Genomic DNA, 18,614 nt, shown 5'->3' with positions numbered 1-18,614 from the left:
GGTGGGATGGCAGCAGGTGCAGAGTCTGGAAAAGAATAAGAAGCTAAGTGAAAACAGCTTTTAGCTTCAGATCAGAGAGTGTGGACGGAGTCGGGGAGTCTGACGTCAGCAGGTCGTTCCTGAGGAGACTCTTTATTCTTTAACAGTACAGTGTGTGATCTCACTGCTGAAACCTTTCTTTGTTTTGCTCTTTGTTCTTATTTCCTGATTGTACATTGGCCTGTGATGTCACGTGTAGAGAGGGTGGTGAAGTAGGTGAAGCTTCAGCCATTATTGCTCTTTCCTTTCTATATGTATTTACTAAGTATAAATATTAATAAACTAGCATCATGCTAGCCAGCAAAGCGACACGTGTTATTACTTCTCAATTACTATTGTAATAATAATAATTATTGACATTATTATTATAAATAATAATTACATCTCATTTCAGAGTAAAGTGTCTGTTGGTTACCTGTGATGCTGTGGGTCTGAAGTCGTGCTAACTCTCTTTACTGGCTTGTTCACAGGGTGATGCTGAGGAGATGAGAAGAGGAGGAGACCTGATGAAGAGAGGAAGCAACAGCTGTTTGGATTGATGGTGTTAGGAATACTCGTTGCTTTCTTTGCCTTTCTTTTTTCCTTACATTAGCATCAGGAAGGAAAACCATGAGACCAGTGAACCCCTCCTAAGGGGGGGTTCGTCAATGTTCGTTAAGATAAAACACCACCTGTCTGATGAAGGTTTGAAATGTCTTCATCAGTCAAGGAACAGTGTTTTAACAAACTGGAGTTAAGAACTCAGTTATTATCGTTTGTTCTTCTTTTATATGTAAAAAATGCGATCAGCCTCTTACCTGGGAACTTTCAACTTGTCGATGCTGAGTTCTTGTAAAATGCAAGTGAATGTAAGGAACCAGACTTGTTGGCTGTGCTGCCCCCTGCTGGAAGCAGCTGCTCCTTTCTTCACTGTCTTCACTCAGTCTTTAATCATTTACTCTTTTACACATTTAGTGTTTTAATCATTTCATCTTTTTTATAATCTGTTTTTATGCAGTTTATTTTATGCTCTGTGTGTGAACAGCTGTGTGTGCTGAACATGAGGAGACGTGTTTCATTCTCATGCACTTTTGTCTTTTGTTCAGTGACCTTTGACATATGATTAAAATACCTTCCATCCATCCATTTTCTACCGCTTATCTTCTGATTATTCTAAATTGGTTCATTTGAATTTATTTGTGAAGATTTTCTAAATTCTGAACTTAAATTCAGACGTATCAATATTTCTGACCAGGACTGTATTTACACAATTATTGATTATTTCTATTCAGTCAGACTTTGTACCAGTAGGATCCATGTGTTACAACTCCACTGCCTTAAGGTTCAGATTATGTAAATTATTTAAATCCTGGCCACGCCCACCCCTGCTGTCTGTGCAGAGTGGGCGGGGCTTGGTGCCATCCTGTGCTGGGCTCTCTCACAGTGATGCGCTTCTGTGGGCGGGGCCAGCAGAAAACACCTGTTTTAGACACTAAATAAAATAAATAATCCAACATCTGTTTAAATGAAGCTTCATGTAGAAGATTTTCATCTTTATCTTTCTTTTTAATAATTTCATCATATCTATTTATATCTTTCATTGTAAGAGGATGCATCACTGACAAATACCGTCCAGCCACATGAAGACAACTCAACTCAAACCTTCAGCTTTAGATCCTGTTGTTTTCCTCTCTCCCTCCTTCATTGTGAAGCAGCACCGAGTTCTCACAGTCTCACTGCGACAAGCAGCAAGTTACACCATCAGGGCAAAAATCCCAAACATCATTGTAAGATACACCTTCACTCGCCCCGTTCTTTTTCAAGAACCAATCACGACGTCCGGTCGCCCTCCGCTGGAACTGGCCATGACAGAGAGAGAGAGCGAGCGAGAGAGAGAGAGAGGGGTTTATGTTAGGCTTAGTGACACTGTTGAACCTCAGCTAATAACTCTGTAGCTGGACTATCCAAATGAAGTGCTAGCAGGTATGAAAGTTTCTGCTGGAAGCAGCTGGAACAGCTGTAGAAGCACTGGGGCGTGGCGGTCTCTGCGTTGGCAGCTGTACTAACAGGGTGTTGTCATGACAGGATGCGGTTAACACTCATGCTTCCTGTGGTAACTTCCTGACACAAGATGGCTGAGCAGCAGACATCTCCACCGGCTCAAACGCTACGACTTTCTCTTCTTCAGAGGCTGAAGTGTTTTCTCTCCTCCATCTTTCCTCAGGCTGATATCTCACATGGCGCAGGCCAGTGATTCGAACACCACTGTGTATCTTCCAGAGCGAGACGCTGTGCTCTCTGGTCCTGTGTGACATCAACCTGCTCAGATGAATGTGAGCATCACTGTCCTGGGAATTTCTGGACACAGAGGACTGACAACAAGAGAGCGGTCCTTCTAGTTTATTCTGACGTGGACGCCTCGGCCAACAACCGAGCGCACTGCGTGTTCACTGCAGCCTTTACACACTCACACACGGTGTAACTGCTGCCACGCCTGTAGTCTGTCTGTCACTGCTCTCGACATGTGGACATGACCGGGAGAACGAGAAGCCATTAACCAGGAAGGTGCTGTGTTTTCCTGATACAATTATACATTACACACAGCATGTGTCGCTTGATGTGAGCTGCCGGTGACACAGGTGATTCAGAAACGTGAGGTCACAGAAGAACTGACGAAGGCCGTCGGGATGTTTCCCCTCTTTCAGAGATTTAAGGTTTGGTAAACTAGATTTACCTCGACTGTTCCTCGGAGCCGAAGCTTCCGCCCGGTCTCGGCGGGGACGAGCGATGGCCACAGCGATAGAGCTGCTGGAGACTCTGGAGGATTTGGGGGATAGAGAGCTGAAAAATTTCAAGTGGTACCTGCAGCAGCCGGACTTCCTGAAGGACTTCCCCTCCATCCCGAAGAGCCAGCTGGAGAAGGCCGACCGGCCGGACACGGTGGACGTGATGGTGCAGACCTACAGCCATCGCTGTGTGGAGGTGGCCAAGAGGGTGTTGAAGAGGATGAGGAGGAACGACCTGGTGGAGAGTTTGTCCAACAGCGGCTCAGCACCTGAAGGTCAGTCGAAGTCCACTCTGCAGTCACTCCAGTCTAACAGCAGAATACCTTCATATCGACCTGATGTTTCTATGTGAAGGTCCATCAGCTGGTGCAGCACCTGCAGCAGGTGAGGCCAAGGCTGCTGCAGATGATGATGATGATGCTGATGATGATGATGATGCTGATGGAGAGCCTTCATCTGTGGGGCCACAGGCTGCTCCTCTCTCTGACCCCCCCGCTGAAGGTAACCTGCTTCGTCTGGATGATTCCTAATAATAATAATAATAATAAATGATAAAACGTTTTATTTATAGGCGCCTTTCAAGACAAAAAAAAACTACAGAAGTATTAGAATAAATGTCACTGTAGGAGGTAAATATGATGAGGCAAGTTACAGGAAGAGGGTCAGTATTACAGATGTGGAAGAGAGTTCCAGAGGCTGAAGGCTCTGACCCCTGGGGTACAGACAGGGCGGGGGCCAGGAGGAGGATCTGAGAGTACAGGCAGGTGTGCAGGAGTAGATCACAGAGAAAAGGGAGGAGCAGAACAAATGAGCCACGTGACTCCGCCCCCTCATCACATCTGTGCTTTTAAAGCCTTTAAAGCATGTGATGAGTGTCGTTATGATCAGGACTGATGTTGAATAAAAACATTAATTCAGTGAAAAGGGGAAAATAATATTAATATCTAATATTTGTGCTGCAGTTTTTAGATGTGGGCAGGTCGTCAGCATGAGTGTTTATTAAGGCTGAGAAGTCTGGGTGAAGACAGTGGAACCCGGCTCTGGTTGTGAAGCTTCACACTCTCAGCTGTGTTACTTTGTTCTCCACAGACGTGATGGTGCAAGTAGCACAACGTCCACAGAGCAGCCCCACGCTGCAGCTCTCGGTGCAGTCCCGCCTCCAGGACGTGTTCAGGAGTGCACGGGGGGAGGCAGAGAGGCAGCGTGAAGGACGGTTGTGTGACGTGAACCCGGAGCAGTTCGTCATAGACGGTCGGGACGCACAGAACAACACGCTGCGTCCGTTCAGGAAGCTGGAGACGGAAACTGGACAATCAGCAGAATCACAGAGACCGATTCAACCCTGTGACGTCTTCCAGCAGCTGTCCATCAGAACCGTCCTCACCACTGGGGTCGCAGGAATTGGGAAAACATTCCTTGTGCAGAAGCTGTTGTTGGACTGGGCTGAACAAAGAGCCAGTCAGGATCTGCATCTGATATTCGCCTTCACTGTCCGGGAGCTGGGTTTATGGAGGGAGGAGAGCTTTCGACTGGCAGAGCTGATTCACACATGTATCCCAGAAACTAAGTGCATCAAGGAGGAGACTCTGAATGACATCCTCACAACTTCACAGAACTCCAACAGAGGTGACTTCAGACTTCTGTTTGTGTTTGATGGACTGGATCAGAGCCACTTTCAACTAGACCTCAAAACTAACACGTCTCTAGATGTGACCAAGTCGATGAGAGTGGATGTGCTGCTGACAAACCTCATCAGGGGGAAACTGCTTCCCTCTGCTCGCCTCTGGATAACCACACGACCTGCAGCAGCCAATCAGATCCCTCCTGAGTGTATTGACCTGGTGACAGAGGTCAGAGGGTTCACTGACCCACAGAAGGAGGAGTACTTCAGGAAGAGGTTCAGAGATGAGGAGCAGGCCAGCAGGATCATCTCCCACATCAAGATATCACGAAGCCTCCACATCATGTGCCACATCCCAGTCTTCTGCTGGATCACTGCTACAGTTCTGGAGGAGGTGTTGGAAACCAGAGAGGGAGGAGAGCTGCCCAAGACCCTGACTGAGATGTACATCCACTTCCTGGTGGTTCAGCTCAACAAAGCGAAGGAGAAGTATGTCCCAGAGAAGTGCATTCAGTACATTCAGTCTCTGGCCAAACTGGCTTTTCACGAGCTGCTGAAAAGCAGCACGAGCTTCATGGAGGAAGACCTGAGACTCAGTGGCATCAACACCAGAGCGGCGTCAAAGTACTCAGGTCTGTTCAGAGAGATCTTCACACAGGTGTGCGGGCAGAGGGAGGGCGGAGACCAGAGAAACATGTTCTGCTTTGCTCACCTGAGCCTTCATGAGTTCCTGGCTGCTGTTCACGTGAACATATCACTCTTCATCTACAACAGAAACGTGATGCCTGGGCCCAGACTGAAGGTCCACAGCCTGCTGACGTGTTTCAACAAAACCTCTGCAACTAACGTCCACAAAATGGCTGTGAACAAGGCCGTACAGAGTCCAACTGGACACCTGGACGTGTTCCTCCGCTTCCTCCTGGGTCTGTCACTGCCGACCAATCAGAATCACCTACAAGGCGCCCTAACACTGACTGCAGGACGTTCACAGAACAACCAAAAAACAATCAAGTACATCAAGAAGAAGATCAGGAAGAGTCCTTCTCCAGAGAAAAGCATCAACCTGTTCCACTGTCTGAATGAACTGAACGATCGTTCTCTAGTGGAGCAGATCCAACAGTCCCTGAGATCAGGACGTCTCTCCACAGATAAACTGTCTCCTGCTCAATGGTCAGCTCTGGTCTTCATCTTACTGTCCTCAGAAGAAGATCTGGACGTGTTTGACCTGAAGAAATACTCTGCTTCAGAGGAGGCTCTTCTGAAGCTGCTGCCAGTGGTCAAAGTCTCTAACAAAGCTTTGTAAGTGTAGAGATAAGTAGATGCATGTATGAAATCATATGTGATGATTCACTACAATGTCACAGCACCACAGCCCCCACATGTAGGTACAGATTTGAGGACCTCAGCTAGGACACAGGCGGAGACAAAGGTGTAGCTTCAGAGCCTCCAGATGTAGCTGCTGTAGTTAAGATATAACTACTTAACACTGAAGTATAAATCTTTCCTCTCCATCAGGTTGAGTGGCTGTAACCTCTCAGAGAGAAGCTGTGAAGCTCTGTCCTCAGTCCTCAGCTCCCAGTCCTCTAGTCTGAGACACCTGGACCTGAGTAACAACGACCTGCAGGACTCAGGAGTGAAGCTGCTGACTGCTGGACTGAAGAGTCCACTCTGTACACTGGAGACGCTCAGGTCAGTCTCCAGCTTTTCTCTTCACTTTAACAATTATATGCTGCTCCACATGCTGGGTATTATCCATCCCGTTTGTGTTGGTAGCAGTATAAACCAAACTAATTCAAGACAATGATGCAGGCTGTCAGGCTGTCTGGTCACAGAGGAAGGCTGTGCGTCCCTTGCCTCAGCTCTGAGGTCAAACCCCTCCCACCTGAGAGAGCTGGACCTGAGCTTCAACCATCCAGGAGACGCCGGAGCCAAGCTGCTGTCTGCTGGACTAGAGAATCCGTTCTGGAGCCTGGACACTCTCAGGTATGGACAGATGAACAGACAACAGACCGACCACTCTCACACATGGGATGTTATCAGACTGGACACTGTTAGGTCTGGAGACACAACATCAAAGACAGAGACAAAAAGCGCAGGTCAATAAACATAGTTCAAAGCATAGAAAAACATCATGCTGTTCCACAGTCACACCGTGGGACAGGCAACTGTGATGATCTAAGGGACCTGAGGGTGGGATACAGGGTTCAAAGGTCAGAGATATGAGAGGAGGCCTGCTCATTAAGGTTCTCTAAATGAGATTTATTTTAAACATTAATACAGCAGCAAACAGCTGTTCTCTGTGTAAAGATATTGTAGAGTAATGGCGTCCTGAGCAGAGAACAAAGCCACACAACCTCTGTGTGTGATGTAATCCGAGTTTCTCTGCTCTTTGCTATGGTAGCTGGTCTGGCATGTGCATGAGAGTGCATGTGAATCCATCCCGCTAAACCGTTGATCCACATTTCTAAACACGCAGGCTCCACCCACAGATGTGATGTCACAGTAGAGTATGCAGCATTTAGGTGAAAGTGACCTTCCAGAATTTCCCCCACTGAAGAAAAAAACAGATTTTACTCAAGTCCGGACCGTCAAGAAATATCAAAACATCCATAAAGTTTTTCAAGTTTTTACCTGCTCCATCTGTGTCTTTACCGTCAGTGTCTTTAGTGTCAGTCTTTACCAGCTCAGTCAGTATCTCTACAAGCTCCTTCTGTGTATTTACTGGCTCCATTAGTGTCTTTACCTTTGTCAGTGTCTTTACCAGCTCTGTCAGCATCATTACCATTAGTGTCTTTACCTCTCTCAGTGTCTTAACTGGCTCCATAAGCATCTTTACTGTCAGCACTTTTACCAACTCAGTCAGTAGCTCTACAGGCTTCTTCAGTGTCTTTATGGCTCTGTCAGTGTATTTACCGGCTACTTCAGTGTCTATACTGGCTTCATTAGTGTCATTAGTGTGTCTGATCCCAGTGGATCAGTCCAAGACTGAATTTCTTTCCCAGTCTGACCGTGAAGCCAATACTGGTCTGGTTTTACTGCGATGAGAGGGGTCCAGCTGGACTCACAACTGTTTTTTTTTCAGAACCTTTAAATAAAAGCAGTAGGACCTTGACATCAATCCTGAACCAGACTGTAAGTCAGTGGGGAGAGGCCAGAATAAGTTGATGTGGTCTCGCGGGGATGTATTTTTGCTCTATCCAATCAGCAGCGACTGGCATATCCATGATGGTGATGTCATTTTCAGTTCACAGAAGCTGTGGTAGTAGTTAACATTTGTCTCAGTGGTTATTATATTTGCACAGTACTATTATGCAAAAGTCATTTGTTGGTGTAAGAGCAGCTTCACTGCAACATAAGCACATTCACACCGCTTCATAATGTCACCCGTCTGTTTCTTCCTCCAGGTTGGACTTCGGTGGAGAGCAGAGGCTGAAACCTGGTGTGAAGAAGTGTAAGTGTTTTTATTCAGGTTGATTCATGAGAGAAAAGCAGCTGATTTTCTATCCAGTTAAAACTGTTCACACATCAGTGTTAGAATGAGTTCAGTCAGATCCTACTGTGAATCCGGATGATGGTTCGTGTCTGACTGACGGGGGCTGTAGGTTTCTCTGCTGCTGAACCTGGTTTCTTATCAGCAGCAGGTGGAGGTTATTGCCTCGCTTCAGCCATCTTTGTCTTTATAATATGTCCTCTGAGCAGCTACGCCTTCAAACTGAAATTTGATGCTGAACTCACGTTTCTTCTAGACTGGTAAGAAAACAGCTGCTAATGCTAACATTAGCTATGTAGCATTAGCAAAACCTACATATAGCCCCTTTAAATGTTAGTTCACCTCACTAAGACAAGCCTCAGTCATGTTGGCAGGTGTTACAGCATCACACCAAGCAAATTATATTCAATTAAACATCGTTTATAGGATTTTACATTGAGCTTCATGAACAACGTTATTGTCAGTTACTCCAGGCCGGTGGGGGATCTGCAGAGCTCATTTGATATCAAGCTCTTATTCATTGTTGTATTCTTGTCTTTATCAGACACCTGTGAATTGGAGCTGGACACAAACTCAGCACACAGAAACCTCGAACTGTCCCACAACAACAGGAAGGTGACATTAGTGACAGAGGATCAGTCTTATCCTGATCATCCAGACAGATTCGACCACTGGCCTCAGCTGCTGTGTAGAAACCAGCTGACCGGTCGTTGTTACTGGGAGGTCAAGTGGAGAGGACGAGTGGACATTGCAGTGACTTATGGAGACATCAGAAGGACCGGGAACAGTCTGGACTGTGTGTTTGGAGGGAACGATCACTCCTGGAGTCTGAGGTGCTATGATTTCGATCTTACCTACTCTGTCTGGCACAATAACAGAAAAATATCCACCGTCTACTCCGCCGCCGCCGCCTCCTCCTCCTCCTCTAACAGAGTAGCAGTGTATGTGGACTGTCCTGCTGGCTCTCTGTCCTTCTACAGTGTCTCCTCTAACAAACTGATCCACCTCCACACCGTAAACACCACCTTCACTGACCCTCTGTACCCGGGCTTTGGGTTTGGCCTTGAGACGCTTTATTTCTTTGAATACGAGTCCTCAGTGTCTCTGTGTCGGCTGTAGGACGCAGCGTCTCTCAGGGATATGAACACAGTATTGAGATGGTGTGTTTCCTGTCGCCTGACCTGAACCCAGACACACTGTGCTAGAATCAATCCACAGGATCAATTTAAAAATACCAAACAGGATTAAAGCTGCAGTGTTGAGCGGGCCGCTGCCAGGATCCACCCGACGCTGCCAACATACATCATGTTCCTGTGCAACAAGTGTAAACACGACCATGAAAATTAAATGATGATGGTGGCGCTATGACTTCAGATCAGCATGCAGATGTCCTCAGTGTGGGACAGTCATCAAACATGAAGTTTGGAGCAGAGTGGACAATGTGTATTATAGTTATGACAACTTCCTGTTTCCTGCCACAAGCACGCCATTCAATGAAAACTCACAGTTTTCGCTCTGAAGCATCATGGAGGTCTGAAGTGTGAAGGACTGAAGGAGGAGCACATCACAGAGTTAAACATGACATTACATGTGTTGTCACATTGAAGGTGTTTTCTGAAGATGCAGTGGTTTGAGCTTCAGGGCCACCGTACTACTTCTTTAATGCGAAGAGACAATTCAGTTTAACATAGTGTCAAATCAAAGTTTATAGCTGCTGCTTATTCTCCACTCAGGTCTCTAGTTGGACTCTTACATGTGTGATGTCATTAAAACAGTCAATAGCAGAAACAACACAGTGATGAAATCCAACCCTTAGCTAAAACAAGGGGGGGGGGGTATCTTGAGACACAGTGCTGTGGTCTCTCACAGTTCAACAGCCTCAGGGTCACAACATGCAACACAATGTAAACTGGAGTTTGTTGAGTCTGAGCAAACACTTGGATCAGCTGCTGTCAGACCACGTGATCACATGACACTCTGACACCTTCAAAATAAGAAGATCACTTCCTGTCTGAGCTCGTACTGATCAAACTGAGCTGATTCTGTCACAGATCACGATGTGTCCGGCCATCAATTGTCCAAAGCTGATGAGCTTCAGGTCACATGATCTATCCGCTCAGGTGTTTCATGTCCACAGGTCAGAGGTCACAGGTCACAGGATGAGACAGTGGTGCACTCCTGTAAAGGTGCAATATAAGATGTGGCCAGAACTTTAGTCTAAAATGTTCAAATAATGAAATGACAGTGATGATGTCATGATTAAGATCTCCATCTGTTGTATTTCAGAGTCATCTACTGAAATGCGCATGCGCACCAGCCCCGACCTGTCCTGTGTTGTAATACCACTTTGTGACACTAGACGCTGTCTGAGTCAGCAGCGCATCAAGTCTGCCCTCAGTCCCACAGATTGGAAGAGCTTCCTTCCTCTGAAGCTCCTAGAAAACGATCTTTATCTCCATCCTGAAGAACCGCTCCGACAGGAAACCACGTTCAGCGGCAAAGAAGCAAAACATGATGAATGCTGGTGTGTTTTTCCAGCGCTGAGACAGGTCTGGGTGAAGAGATGAGACTCTTCTGTTAGACAGTGAGGGACATCTAATGTTGGTCTGTAGTGAAAAGTATCTTCAGTGCAAATGACAAACCGCATAAATGTATGATTGATGATGTGGACAGACGTTTTAACGATGTAGTAGAATTCAGCCTGTTCCTGAAGCTGTTGTCCAGCTGATGCGTCACTAACTTTCCTTTTACAAGACAAAAAGTCAGTTTGATCCAGAACCAGCAGGTTCAGGATCCACCGCCTAACACTGTATTCATTTCAGCAGATTCATATCTATCCTTACTACTCATTATACTCACACAACAGACCTAACATCTTTGAATATTGTATGATCTAAAGGAATTGTCCTATCACATGTCTGTCTGTATCAGGACCAGAAGTCCAGTCTAATCACCAGTGATGGACCGGCACCTGCCTTTTCTTCTGCATCTGGCCTCATCAACCATCAACCACATGACATCAACACTTATTATTCTTTACTGTTGCAGTATTTGATCTTTTTATTGTTATTTCCTGTTAATATGTTTGTTGGATACTACACCAAACACTGAGCCAAATATCTTGTGAGTAAAAACCTTCTGACAATAAACCTTAATATCTGATTCTGCCTTTGTGATGATGTCATCTGCTGTAGCCCGACACCCATGTTACCTGCAGAATCCGCTTACCTCCATATTTTTATAGGTAAATCAAAACATACTGTTTGTACTACAAGGACTCATAATTTGTTTCAGTGCCATCAACACTTTTAACGATCAGCAATAACTGCACATATAAACAATAAATTATAAGTAACAAGGGAAAACAACAATGTAATCAACTGGACGGGGCAAAGAGGTGAAATGCTGCCCCCTGTGGAGGCGGAGCAAGTAGCACGATCTTACACATTACACCTTTAAGTATAAGACTAAGATAAGGAGAACCCCTTAAATCCTTAAGGGAACATTTTAAGGAAACCTTAAGGGGAAGATTTAAGGGTCTTTTGTGCAACTGTTTGTTGGTCAGTTAAACCTGACGGACCTAAGTTCACCTGGTCAAGTTCCCGCCAAAACAAACAGAGGATGAGAGAGAAACCAACTCCTTTAATGTTACCTGCTTCTCACCGGTGCAAATCAACCGTCTCCATGGAAACAGTAGAATCCCACTGCTGTAAATTCTCTTTCACTGCTGAAAATGCTTGAACTTTTTTCTATAACTAAGGAAACCTTTGAAGAGAGTCTGTGCAACAGCTTCAGCTGAGGAGGAATGACACCTTCATTAGAAGCTTGAGGTGTTCTGCAGCATCATTACTGAGACCTGTATGAGGAGGCGGTGTGAGAACCAGACTCTGACAGGTCGGATCTGAACCAACAGCCTGAGGCTCAGTCACCTCCAGCTGTGAAGTGTTGACAGCAAACATCACATGACTGGACTCAGCTGTGCGTTTAATCCTTACGTTAAACTCAACACTGTTTGGTTTAGTTAGCTTCCAAACGGACAGGTAAACAGGTGAGCTGAGGATAAAAGTGGGACAGACTCGTCTCTGCCACAGAGCGAGGACACACCAGGACGTCTCACATCACAGGTGAGTTTCTCTTTCACTCAACATCCAGTCTTGGACTCGTCTCTGTCACGGTCCCAGGTGGTTTCACCGACAGCGTCAGTCTGACACGAGGAACATCAGTAAACCACGAAGAAGAAGATGATCAGCTGATTCAGGAAGCAGTGTCAGGATCTGATATGTTGCTCCAAACAGACCAGGTTAAAACTCACTCTGAGAACATCTCATTCGTTAAGAGGTAAAAACTGAAATCGCACTTTGACACAAGTATTCAGACACTTCACTGTGACTCAGGTTCATGTCTCCTGATCCTCTCTGAGATGTTTCCTCACCTTCACTGGAGTCCAACTGTGGTAAACCCACACACACCTGTTTATATGAGGTCACACACACACACACACACACACACACACACACACACACACACACACACACACACACACACACACACAGACACAAACCTGTCACCTGCAGAGCTCGGAGACAGGATTGCCTGGAGGCAGACCTGGTCCAATGCTCAGGATCCCGGACTGGACTGAAGGTTCACACAGCCAAGGCTGAGGGACGACTCTGAGACTGAGTCCTGACCTGACCCCAGTCCAACATCTGGACAGACCTGAAAACATCTGTCCCCTGACAGAGCCTGAGAGGATCTGCAGAGAACAACAATGAAGGAAAATACCTGAGTCCAGGTGAGTAAAGGGAGTGATGTCACTGAGGACAGTGTCTGAGAACTTCTGTCAATGTGAAGATTCAGTTTTCACTTTTTTATACATTTGAAATGATTTCATCAGAAAACTGCAACATAGAAGAGTTTAATCAAAGTCACTGTCACAGGTCACGAGTATTAATCTGATTAACCAATATTAATAGTTGATTTATTGATTCATTGATTCATTGATGATGTCAAAACAAACCAGGTCACGACCTCAGATCCAAATCTTTCTCCTCTGAGACGCTGGACTTTCAGTTTTTACTTGAATCAGGAAAGTTTCTGATATTTTCTCTGACTGATCAGCTGATGATTTCAGCTCTGATGCTCTCATGATGGACCATGTTGTAAATATCCTGTGGTTCTGGTTTTGGACCAGGTCTTTGTTGTGCTGATGATGAGTTTTCATCCTGTGTCACTGCTGAACTTTACGATCATATTCCAGAGCATCGACACCGTCAGTGAGCTCCGAGCCATGAGGTCTGCTGTGGTCACAGCTGTGGTTCTGCTGCTGGTTCTGGTTCACATCCAGGCAGGTAAGAGCCAGCAGAACAGATCGGACTTCCTGTCAGAGCCTCCTCTCTTCTGATTGGCTCACAGACTAGAGCTGCAGAGAGAAGCCTGAGAGAGGAGATGTAAAACTACACTGAGATGGTTTTTATATCTTCAGATGGATCAACGCTTCAAAAAAAAAAACAAAACAGAAGAAGAAACATGGAGCTTTAACCTTTAACTTCCTGACTCCACAGATCTCAAACAGAGGATTCGTCACAACTGCAAAACTCTGTATCCAGCCAAACCATGTGGAGACGGATGGTACCGCATCGATGTGTATCGCTGCGCCAAATACTTCAAGACTGCAAGAACATTTCGAGATGCAGATGTAAAGACAGACAGACAAACACACACACACACACACACACACACACTCCTGTTGATATCTGTGTTGATTTCAGAATAACTGCCGCCACGTCAGAGGTCACCTGGTGTCGATGCACAACTCAGTCGAGTACAGTCAGGTGTTGTGTTTGGCCTTCAGAGCCAATCAACGCAAAGACCACTTCTGGATCGGGGGGCGGAGTAAATACTTGGTAAGAAAGAACAATAACTGGTTTGGTCTTTAGAGCTAATTTCCTCCTTCATGACACCTGTTTATGTAACTCACCTGTTTACATTTTATTAAGGAGTAAAGTTGTGGAAGATTGAGGGCGTGTGTTCTTGGCCCTCCGAAAAGGCAGAACAAGAAGCACACTGAAGCTATAACTCGTGGTATTTCTCCTAGGTGTTCTTTTATTTTAACAAAACAGGTCATAAACCTGAAATTAACCCAAATAAAAAGGTTTCATAATATTATTACAGAAATTGTGTTTTAATTAGCTACATTCACTTCTTTAAAAAACAAAGCATTAATTCCTTTAAATACACAATCAAAATGTGCTTATAAATAAATGTAATAAATTGATTCAATTCAAAGACCCATTTAACCAAACACTAGTGTTTTATCAGCTAACATTAGTGCTAACATTAATAGCTAAACGCTTAGGGAAGCTAGCTAAGCGCTAGCCTGAAATGCTAACGAAGTTAGCCTAGCACGCTAGCGGGACCTAGCATAACTGCTAATTAGCGCTAGCAACGCTAACCGCAAACACTCCATGAAAGTGTCATCAGAGCAAGACAGCTTAACATCTAGTATCATAAACACATACATTTACAAATCATATTATCAACATGCTTACCAATGGGCGGTGTGCATCTGTCGAAACCTCAGGTGCAACTGCCGTGATCACAATAAACCGGAAGCCACCAAGGCTTTTCACAATAAAACGAACCATTTCAAAATAAAATGACAGAAGACTAAATCTTCAGATAAATCATTCAGACCTTGAAATAACGATAAATAATGTAAACAACAGAAGTTTTGACAGCGTGGCCTCTTGTGTGAGTGACAGGTGGGTGTTGTCGCAGTTAGCCTCTCTGTTAGTCTGAGCTCTTGTTTTTAAAGGTGAGTCAAATTATACTATTATTTTATTTATATCTTAGCACCAATTAGCAGGTATCAATGTCGGTGCTCACCATATTTGGCTTGTTAGCTTAGGTCGTTAGCAAGCTAATTATCCAGCAAATGAATTAGCCTTGGGTTAGCGTTCGAGTAAGATGCCAAGGTGGCGATAGTGGAGCAGCTTACTCTGAAACCTGTCACGAGAGGCGACGTCCATCTTTGACGTGTATTTACTTTGACCAGTAACAACAGCGAGGAGTTCAGAGACGGAGCAGGAGATGGAGCAGTTGAACAAAGACTTGTCATTAATGTGTGTAGACAGACACTGAACTACCTGTGTGTTTCCCTCCTTCAGTGGCACAGCTTCCAGTGGACCGACAAGACTCCGTTTGAGTTCGAGCGATGGGCTTTTCTGCAGCCGGACAAGGAACCTGGTGAGGAGTGTGTGGAGATGAACTACGAGAGTAAGTACACAGTGATGTCAGACGTGTGTGTAGGCAGAACCTGAGTGTGTGGTTCTACAATAAAAATCATTTAAAGTTCCTTTCACACTAGACAAGGAACTCACTGGCACTTGCTAACAGCTGCTAACATCTGCTAACATCTACTGATAGCTGCTTACATCTTCTAACACCTGCTAACAGCTGCTAACAGCTTCTAACACCTGCTAACATCTGTTAACAGCTGCTAACAGCTTCTAACACCTGCTAACATCTGTTAACAGCTGCTAACAGCTTCTAACACCTGCTAACATCTGTTAACAGCTGCTAACAGCTTCTAACACCTGCTAACATCTGTTAACAGCTGCTAACAGCTGCTAACATCTGCTAACAGCTGTTAACATCTGCTAACATCTACCAACACCCACTAGCACCTGCTAACACCTGCTTACATCTTCTAACACCTGCTAACAGCTGCTAACAGCTGCTAACAGCTGCTCACATCTGCTGACAGCTGCTTACATCTTGTAACACCTGCTAACATCCGTTTACAGCTGCTAACATCTGCTAATATCTGCCAACGCCCACTAGCACCTGCTAACACCTGCTAACATCTTCTAACAGCTGCTAACACCTGCTAATATCTGCTAACATCTTTTATTTTCTTACACGTTGATGTTTGCGTAGCCACCTGTTGTTTTACCTGTGTTCATACAGTTTGATGTGAAGCTCACCTGTGTGACAGGTGTCATTATCATACACAGTTACAGACATTAGCTCATGATGCTTCCTGTTTTCCAGCCTGGGGTTACTGGAACAACGCTGTCTGCTCAGGGAGGAAGTACTACGTGTGCGCCCGGAGAATGTGATCATCATCTTCTTCATCATCATCATCTTCAGCTGTCACATTTAAAGTCAGAGTGGTCCTGAAACCTGCACCTGAGCCGATGACCCTGAGCTGCAGGTGGACCAGACAAGTCACTGCAATAAACCATCAGCTGATACTTTCCCGCCTCCGGCTCTGTTTGTGTTTCTGTCAATCACCAGACAATATCCCTCCTGAGAAAAATCAATATTCCTGTTTACTTTTTTGATATAAAGATTTTTTTTAATATATATTGCTAATATACAATATTAGTAATCAATATGTTTGAGGTTTAGGATGTTTATCAGACAAAACAAGACATTTGTAAATTAGGCTATGTGCTTCAAAAATTTCGCAATTTTCTGACATATTATTGGCCGAACAACTCATCGATCAATCAAGAAAAATAATCCATGTTGTTATATCCATAAAGAGTTTTTTGATTACCTGCTAACACCCGCTAACATCCACTAACACCCGCTAACATCCACTAACACCTGCTAACACCTGCTAACACCCGCTAACATCCACTAACACCCGCTAACACCTTCTAACACCCGCTAACATCCACTCACACCTGCTAACACCCGCTAACACCCGCTAACATCCACTAACACCTGCTAACACCTGCTAACATTTGCTAACATCCACTAACACCTTCTAACACCTGCTAACATCTGCTAACATCTGCTTATACTCACCAACACCTGCTAACACCCTCCAGAAGACTGCTGTTGGCTGTCAGTCGTCAGGTGTGAGGTGGTTTTAAAGGTTCTTGTTGTCCACACTGACTCGTCACATCACATTAAAGAGTCTGTTAAGTGTTAAGTGTTTTTGTATCCACCCACTTTTTCTGGATCATGTCACGTTTAACATCAAGGCCTTCACTTACACTAACTGATGTAAACTGGTGAAACAGGGAGAACAAGGTGGCCATGGATTCAGAGGTTTTTCACAGTTTTTATCTCATATTTGTTCATATTTTATAAAGTTAACTTCCTCAAATTCACTGTGACCTGCTCCTGTTGTCAGTGTTGTCATGGAAACACAGACACTTGTCGCTGTTTCCCTGTGAAACTGAAGGAAACTTAAAAACAGCAGGTTTCTCTGTGGAGTTTTGCAGCTACAAGCAGCGTCTCTTTTCTGTTGCTGTCGTGGGTTTACAGACATTTGATGTGGATCGACGTCAGAGATGATGACGTCGGCTCATTGATATAAAGTGTTGAGTATTTTCTGTTAAAAGTTCATGTGTAATCAGCCGTAAATAAAAAGATGATGAATAAATTATTATTTCATTCATCTTCAGCAGGTAACAGCTGATTTGAAAATAAAACTTGTCAGTAACATAAATCATCACAAAAACTTCAAAGTTTTCAGAGTCAAAAAAATCTAAGAGGACATACTCACAAATATCGTTTGATTGTTATTTGTATATGATATTATCAGGAGAAATTATCTTTTGTTATCGACGTCACAACAAAGCAGTCACCAAGCCCCGCCCACCTGGACCCACCATCCAAACCTTGCAGGATTTGGTTTTAGTTTATATCTTCTGATGGATCAACACTTCAAATAAAACACAGAAGAAGAAGAAATATGGAGCTTTAAACTGAGACAAGATGAAATAAAAAATAAAAGCTATTTCACATGAGTTCCTGGCTCCAGACTACAGGGATAGAAAACTGCACTTCCTTCAAATAGATGAAGGTTTGTATTTGTAAATGTTTGTATTATATTTGTATCTGAGACTGAGACCTGCGTTTAAACAACCTGTTTCCAGCATCTGTGACCTCTGACCTCCAGCTGCAGTGACAGTGCTCAGGACATTAACATAGAATGTGACGTAACCAGTGACACCCTCAGAGTGGGGGGGTTGAAGGGTCGGGGGGGTCACACTGAGTCTCTCTTTTTCTAGAGCCCACTCTTCCTCCAATCAGTGTTCATCAATTAATAATCTGACTACAATGAAACATGTACCAACCTTTTTATTTCAAATGTTCACGTCAGAAAAATCTTAAAAACATAAAGAAGAGGAAAAGGTTTAAAGATAAAGATCATAAATTCCAATCAAACCAAAATAAATAAGTAAATAACTTCAGTGTTTATCTTAAATAATCCTCATTATAATGTCGGAGCTTTAAAGAGGTTTCTTCTGTTTCTACTGTTTCTATTAGAGGACGTCATCCTCCTGTTTGAAACTCTCTCACATTTTATTTGTTTTATTTAGATCATGTATAGCCTGATTAATTCTCTATAGGATCTGATGTGATATTTGTTTTATTTATTTCACCTGTTCCTTGTGTTGATCTGAAGTAACTAAAGAATCAGAAGAAGCTTCAACTTTCCCTCCGAATGTGGTGTTCACTGTCAGCATGTTCTTTTTTATAAACCAGTGAAGACGAGTGAAAGGACACGAGACAGACACACAACAGAGGACGGAAGAAACACCTGAGAAAAAACAGAAGAAGAAGAAGAAGAAGAAGAAGAAGAGAGGGAAAAGGAGGGATAATAAAAACAGGTGGTTTATAGGAAAATAAATACAAAAGAATTACATGTTCTGATTGAAGTGCCACGCCCACCTGC

General features: G+C 44.3%; 1 protein-coding gene and 1 pseudogene across 2 annotated transcripts; both read left to right on the top strand.

The window, feature by feature from the left end:
- The first annotated feature begins 2,507 nt into the window (after positions 1-2,507).
- Positions 2,508-11,077, top strand: LOC111670257 (NACHT, LRR and PYD domains-containing protein 12-like; annotated as a pseudogene). Its single transcript, XR_015438501.1, has 6 exons — positions 2,508-3,079; positions 3,159-3,305; positions 3,894-6,114; positions 6,235-6,408; positions 7,830-7,876; positions 8,460-11,077. The product of XR_015438501.1 is annotated as an NACHT, LRR and PYD domains-containing protein 12-like (transcript).
- Positions 11,078-13,202: 2,125 nt separating this feature from the next.
- LOC111670258 (C-type isolectin Sp-CL4-like) lies at positions 13,203-16,170 on the top strand. Its single transcript, XM_023426905.2, has 5 exons — positions 13,203-13,263; positions 13,477-13,610; positions 13,684-13,818; positions 15,082-15,190; positions 15,968-16,170. The coding sequence occupies exons 1-5, from the start codon at positions 13,203-13,205 to the stop codon at positions 16,033-16,035; spliced, it is 507 nt and encodes a 168-aa protein (XP_023282673.1). The 3' UTR covers positions 16,036-16,170.
- The last annotated feature ends 2,444 nt before the right edge of the window (positions 16,171-18,614 follow it).

This window comes from Seriola lalandi, unplaced genomic scaffold, assembly GCF_002814215.2.
Source record: "Seriola lalandi dorsalis isolate HSWRI2012SDOR001 ecotype SW California unplaced genomic scaffold, Sedor1 jcf7180002054849, whole genome shotgun sequence".
Lineage (NCBI taxonomy): Eukaryota > Metazoa > Chordata > Actinopteri > Carangiformes > Carangidae > Seriola > Seriola lalandi.
Note: the sequence above shows the minus strand (reverse complement) of the source record. Positions and strands in the feature narration are given on the sequence as shown.

Bases quoted from the DNA above. Each gene is read 5' to 3' on its own strand.
- LOC111670258 (XM_023426905.2), top strand. From the start codon at position 13,203: ATGAGGTCTGCTGTGGTCACAGCTGTGGTTCTGCTGCTGGTTCTGGTT. The intron at 13,264-13,476 runs GTAAGAGCCAGC...CTGACTCCACAG, and splicing joins TCTGGTTCACATCCAGGCAG to ATCTCAAACAGAGGATTCGT. The intron at 15,191-15,967 runs GTAAGTACACAG...CCTGTTTTCCAG, and splicing joins TGTGGAGATGAACTACGAGA to CCTGGGGTTACTGGAACAAC.